General features: G+C 46.7%; 1 protein-coding gene across 1 annotated transcript in view; it reads left to right on the forward strand.

Moving 5' to 3' along the window:
- Window positions 1–7,500, forward strand: part of LOC127660790 (adhesion G protein-coupled receptor A3-like) — a 222,840-nt gene that overhangs the window by 54,026 nt on the left and 161,314 nt on the right. The window contains 2 exon segments of the mRNA XM_052151208.1: window positions 5,191–5,328; window positions 5,331–5,403. Of these exon segments, the coding sequence (XP_052007168.1) occupies window positions 5,191–5,328; window positions 5,331–5,403 (211 nt within the window).

Genomic DNA, 7,500 nt, shown 5'->3' on the forward strand with positions numbered 1-7,500 from the left:
CTCACAGATGTGAACTGTAGGGGGCTCTAACACATTATACCCTCACAGATGTGAACTGTAGGGGCGCTAACACATTTTACCCCTCACAGATGTGAACTGTAGGGGCGCTCTAACACATTATATCCCTCACAGATGTGAACTGTAGGGGGCTCTAACACATTATACCCCTCACAGATGTGAACTGTAGGGGCGCCTAACATTATATCCCTCACAGATGTGAACTGTAGGCTCTAACCATTATATCCTCACAGATGTGAACTGTAGGGGGCTCTAACACATTTTACCACTCACAGATGTGAACTGTAGGGGGCTCTAACACATTATATCCCTCACAGATGTGAACTGTAGGGGGCTCTAACACATTATACCCCTCACAGATGTGAACTGTAGGGGGCGCTCTAACTCATTTTACCCCTCACAGATGTGAACTGTAGGGGGCTCTAACACATTATAACCCACACAGATGTGAACTGTAGGGGGCTCTAACACATTTTACCCTCACAGATGTGAACTGTAGGGGCTCTAACGCATTTGACCCCTCACAGATGTGAACTGTAGGGGGCTCTAACGCATTATACCCCTCACAGATGTGAACTGTAGGGGGCTCTAACACATTTTACCCCTCACAGATGTGAACTGTAGGGGCTCTAACACATTATATCCCTCACAGATGTGAACTGTAGGTGGCGCTCTAACACATTTTACCCCTCACAGATGTGAACTGTAGGGGGCTCTAACACATTTTACCCCTCACAGATGTGAACTGTAGGGGCGCTCTAACTCATTATACCCTTCACAGATGTGAACTGTAGGGGGCTCTAACACATTATACCCCTCACAGATGTGAACTGTAGGGGGCTCTAACACATTATACCCCTCACAGATGTGAACTGTAGGGGGCTCTAACTCATTATACCCCTCACAGATGTGAACTGTAGGGGACGCTCTAACACATTATACCCCTCACAGATGTGAACTGTAGGGGGCGCTCTAACACATTATACCCTCACAGATGTGAACTGTAGGGGCGTCTAACACATTATACCCCTCACAGATGTGAACTGTAGGGCGCTCTAACTCATTATACCCTCACAGATGTGAACTGTAGGGGCTCTAACACATTATACCCCTCACAGATGTGAACTGTAGGGGACGCTCTAACACATTATACCCCTCACAGATGTGAACTGTAGGGGGCTCTAACTCATTATACCCCTCACAGATGTGAACTGTAGGGGACGCTCTAACACATTATACCCCTCACAGATGTGAACTGTAGGGGCTCTTAACACATTATACCCCTCACAGATGTGAACTGTAGGGGGCTCTAACTCATTATACCCCTCACAGATGTGAACTGTAGGGGGCTCTAACACATTATACCCCTCACAGATGTGAACTGTAGGGGGCTCTAACACATTTTACCCCTCACAGATGTGAACTGTAGGGGGCTCTAACACATTTTACCCCTCACAGATGTGAACTGTAGGGGGCGCTCTAACACATTTTACCCCTCACAGATGTGAACTGTAGGGGGCGCTCTAACACATTTACCCCTCACAGATGTGAACTGTAGGGGGCGCTCTAACACATTTTACCCCTCACAGATGTGAACTGTAGGGGGCGCTCTAACTCATTATACCCCTCACAGATGTGAACTGTAGGGGACACTCTAACACATTATACCCCTCACAGATGTGAACTGTAGGGGGCGCTCTAACACATTATACCCCTCACAGATGTGCTCGTCCATAGACATTCAGTCTAATGTTCAGTTCAAGCAACACCCTCAATGTTTCATTGAATATCTCGGCCTCTGAGTGGACTACAAGCTCAATCTAGAAAGGTGTCATTAGAAAGCTGAGATCTTCATCTATATGATGACATCAATAGTCGAAAACATATTTTTCTGAATTTTTTGGCATGTTTTGTTCTTGATATCTAAGATATGACAATATATTATTCATACAAACAAGCTAAAATACTCTGGTAAATCAGATTTGGAGGCTTTTCATGCTAGCATGAGCGAGGGCTTGTCCAGAAAAACAGAAAGCCCTTCTGCTTGCTCTGTGTTTGACTGATGATACTTTATCCTGTTTGCTGCTGCTCTACCCTACTGAGAGAGCTGATTATGGAGCATTAGTCGGAGCAGTTCAGATTTGAAACACTGTCCAAAATGGCACCCCAGCAGTCTAAACTCTACAGCCAACAAAGTCTGCTAAGTGAGCCGCTGCATGCTTTGGCGAATGATATTGACAGTTTAGCGTCATACATTCCACCGTCCGTGCAGAGCGAGTTAGCCCGCACTAAGTTCATCAGAGCACTCTCCCCAGCAGAGCTACGTGCCCGTACGCAGCTCGCCCACCCACACAGCCTGCCTGAAGCCCTGGAGCTGGTGCTGGAGAGAGAAATGGCAGTTGGAGCGGTGCAATTGGGAGCTGGAAACATCACAAGCGCCCACATTAAGAGCAGCTGGAGGTAATGAAACAGTAGCACAAAAGACAGAGTGGGTGGAGGAAATGACAGAGATGATCTGGTGGTTGGCTATGCCTCCACCCACACGCCAACAGACAAGAAGCCATCTCTGCTGGGGGTGTGGTCAGCTGGGACTCTTGGTTAGAAACTGTCCTGCATTAGCAAAGGTGATGGGTAACAAAATGGGGTCGCAGTAGGTGGGACCATCGGAGGTGCAGGCAGCCCCACCCACCATGAACAGCAGGACTGATGTACCTGAAACTGTGGTGGTGGTGGTGGTAGGGGAGGACTTCAATCTCAGACAATCTCAGACTTTTCTCTCCCCCTGATAGACACAGTAGCCTTGTAGCCTGAGGTGGTGCCAAAGGAACACATCTGGAGGACACAGCAGTTCCTTATAAGCAGGGAACTAAACTTTCCGGGGCATCGAATAGAAAGTGAAGGGATCGGCACTGCAGAGGACAAGGTGCATGTCATATATGACTGGCCCATTCCAACTGACCAGTGAGAACTCAAAAGTTTTTTGAGACTTGCCTCATATTACAGGATGTTTGTGCGTGGGTTTTCCTGCATTGCAGCCCCCTTGTACAGGCTCTTGCAAATAGATACACATTTTGTCTGGTCAGAGGACTGTCATAAAGCCTTTAACACTCTTCAGCAGGCCCTAACATGTGCAAAGCGACTTACAGACCCCTTATTACAGGGACAATCCCCCCGGAGCAACCTGGAGTTAAGTGCCTTGCTCAAGGACACAATGGTGGTGGCTGTGGGGATCGAACCAGCGACCTTCTGATTTCCAGTTATGTGCTTTAGACCACTACACCATCACCACCCACTCAGACATTTCAAGTATTGTATGGCCTTCACCTTTCGCTCAGATCATGCCTCCTTTCAGTGGTTGATGTCGTTCAAGGAGCCAGAGGGCCAAGTGTCTCGATGGTTGGAGGAACTGCAAGGTATGTGTTCACATTGACCCACCATACAGGAGATGCCACAGCAATGTGGACGCACTGTCCTGATTGGCCTGGCCATGCAGGAAACAGGAATGTGTGGTACTGTGAGCGCAGAGATATCAAAACTGTGAGCTAAGCCACAGGGCGGCCATGCGTGTGTACCAAGAGCTGCACGAGGTGGATGGTGCTGAGTGGGTAGAAAATCAGGGGCAGGACCCGGATCTGCAGCCTGTGATACATTGTGTGGGTGCACAACAGTGACCACTGGTCCACTATGGGAAGAAGTGGCAGCTCTTTCTCCATTCAACAAGCGGCTGTGGGCAAAGTTCAACAGTCTGCGGCTCTTAGAGGAGGTTCTCCAATGAGCCTGGTTGGTACCTGCAATAGGGGGGAGGAGGTGGCAGGTCATGGTGCCAAGGTGGCATGCAGGAGGTAGTGATAAAAGCCATGCATGGTTCTGCAGGGTCCGGTCACTTTGGGGTGACAAAGAGGCTCTGCCATCTGCGTCAGGCCATCTTCTGGGGGTGGGTGCGGTGGGATATAGATGATTTTTGTAGGTGCTGCGACCTTTGCATAGCACGCAAGGGACTACAGGGACATTTCCCAGCACTGCACAGGGGAACCGTTTCATATTGAACGCTATGGATTACTTTACAAAATGGCCAGATGCATACATATTGCCTGACCAGGAAGCTGAGACTGTTGTTAATGCCCTGGTCGAGGGGATGTTTAGCCGTCTTAGTGTCCCCTAGAGTATCCATAGCGGTCAAGGGAGAAGCTTTGAATCCAGGCTATTTTCCACCCCGTGTGAGCGGCTGGGAATTGCAAAGACCCGCTCCAATCTCCTCCACCCTCAAAGTGTCGGACTGGTGGAGAGATTAAATAAAACCTTGACGGCGCAGTTGTTCATCTTAATGTCCACGCACCAGCATGACTGGGACACTCACTTAACCATAGTCCAGATGGCATGCCGCTCTGCAGTCCAGGATTCAACCTCTTGCACACCTGCCCTACTCATGTTGGGCAGAGATATCAGGAACCCCGCAGAGTTGACCTTTGGGCACCCACCAGCTGTTCCGCCTGCCCCGGCAGGAACTTTTTATGCAAGACAGCTCCAGAACCGCTTAGAGAAAGCACGTAAATAGCCAGAAATCAGCTCTGGATTGCAGGGGTGCGACAAAAAAGGGCCTATGCGCAAGCATTTTCAGTTTAGCACACACACATATGCTGCCTGTCAATCAAACAGGGCGCAGCTGTTACTAGATTTATAAATCTTGTGAATAACTAGTCCATTACCTCTAGAGGGCGCTAATTTTCAATGCAAAAGTTTTGAGGCCTTATTTTGTTTATTATTTATGTAACAAATGCAGAAGTGACGGTTATCTCTAAAAAGTTCAGATTCTAAACCTCCAAATATGACCTCATATTCCTGACTTATGTATACGGGGACTTTAAACGTATTAAGCGTAAACTTTTAGCGCGATATAGCGGCGGGTCCTTAGAGTTTAAGGGTCAAAAACTGCCTGCATACTAATAATACTTATGTGGAGTATAACATCTGCCAATCTACACTGTTGGGATGACCACTTAAACTACAAACTATTCATCATTTGTTTTTATGAGCATGTTTGTGCAGATATCATTGATTTTTTTTAAGGATTGAGCTTTAATTGTCTTGCATTTCAAAATTTTCATGTCTAATCAGATTACCGTTGCCAAACCACTTGACATAAGGTGTTATTTTTAATTTTTTGTATTGTAGACGGTCCTCTGGAGCTCCCCGTCCTGCAGCTCATCCCGACTCAGAGACAGCTGGTGTTCCGCGGCGACCGTTTGCCCCTTCAGTGCACGACCTCTTACCTCGACCCATCTGTCAAACTCACCTGGAGTCACGAGCAGCGCCCGTACACACGCTGGAGGAGAGAGGAGTGTATGTTGAAGACAGCATCATTCACGACTGCTGCCTCATTACCAGGTGAGATAAAAATGGCCGAACTCAATATCTGACCTCAATGTCAATGACTGTTATCAGGTCTGGTAACCCTTACACACTGTATGGTGGTGTTACTGTGGTACAGGGAGGGTATAAGATGATAGACACAGCATCTTGATAATGAGGGATTCATGTATTCATGTGTCATTGAATTCAAATAGTACTCCAAAACATTTCAATAATAAATAATGTCATAAAACATGGTAGTACAATGAAAGAAGAAAAGTATGTTAATATCATGGTACTTTTTATTTGTGTTAAAAGTCCTTTAAAGTACTTACAAAAAGTACTTTTTTACTCTAAATAAGAGTACTATGGTATTAATTAGGGGTGGGTATCTATACAGATTTCCTGATTTGATATGATTCAAATTCACAAACTCCCGATTTGATTCGTTTTTGATTCAGTTTGATTCGAATCCAATTATTTTGGGTATTTTTTAATTATAATGTTCATTTTGCTTACATATATGAAAACAGATTGATAATTCACGATATCACTAAAAAGCACGCACACATATGCACACACACACACATGCACACACAAACAGACACAAACACTTGCACAAACACACACACAAACACACACATGCATATGCACACACACACATGCACATGCACACACACATGCATATGCACACACACACACACACACACATGCACACACACACAAACACACGCACACACACACACCCTCTTACACAAACACGCACACGCACACACACACACACGCACCCGCACGCACACACACACGCATGCATATACACACCACACACACACACATGCACATGCACACACACACATGCACATGCACACACACATGCACACACACATGCATATACACACCACACACACACCCTCTTACACACGCACCCGCACGCACACACACACATGCACATGCACACACACATGCACACACACATGCATATACACACCACACACACACACATGCACATGCACACATGCACATGCACACACACATGCACACACACATGCATATACACACCACACACACACCCTCTTACACACACACACACACGCACACACACACACGCACCCGCACGCACACACACACATGCACATGCACACACACATGCACACACACATGCACACACACATGCATATACACACCACACACACACCCTCTTACACACACACACACGCACACACACACACGCACCCGCAAGCACACACACACATGCATATACACACCACACACACACATGCACATGCACACACACACATGCACATGCACACACACATGCACACACACATGGATATGCACACACACACACACACACACATGCACACACACACACACAAACACACGCACACACACACACACCCTCTTACACACACACACACACACACACACGCACCCGCACGCACGCACCCGCACGCACACACACACACACTCACACACACACACACACTCACACACACTCACACACACACACACACACACACACACACACTCACACATGTTGTGTTTCCATGTTTTATGGGGACTTTCCATAGACATAATGGTTTTTATACTGTACAAACTTTATATTCTATCCCCTAAACCTAACCCTACCCCTAAACCTAACCCTCACAGAAAACTTTCTGCATTTTTACATTTTCAAAAAACATCATTTAGTATGATTTATAAGCTGTTTTCCTCATGGGGACCGACAAAATGTCCCCACAAGGTCAAACATTTCGGGTTTTACTATCCTTATGGGGACATTTGGTCCCCACAAAGTGATAAATACACGCTCACATATACACACACTTACACACACACACACACTCACACACACACACACACACTCACACACACACACACACACACACACACACAGTTTAGTGTCTGTTTGTGTGAAAGTGAACCATGTGGTAGATAATTATTTTAACGAGCTCTCACAACGCAGTGCCGTCTGAGCATAAATATTGATGAAGTGCCGACAGAAATATGTTTCCCCGTGTCAACAAGCCTCGCTCACAGTGTATCGTAGAGGACGGAGCGCTGTTACGCAGTCGGCGCTCACACATGCCGTTTCCTCGACTCCACATGAGCTCTAATTTCCCTTCGTTAGTG

The sequence above is a fragment of the Xyrauchen texanus genome, chromosome 20 (genome assembly GCF_025860055.1).
Source record: "Xyrauchen texanus isolate HMW12.3.18 chromosome 20, RBS_HiC_50CHRs, whole genome shotgun sequence".
NCBI lineage: Eukaryota > Metazoa > Chordata > Actinopteri > Cypriniformes > Catostomidae > Xyrauchen > Xyrauchen texanus.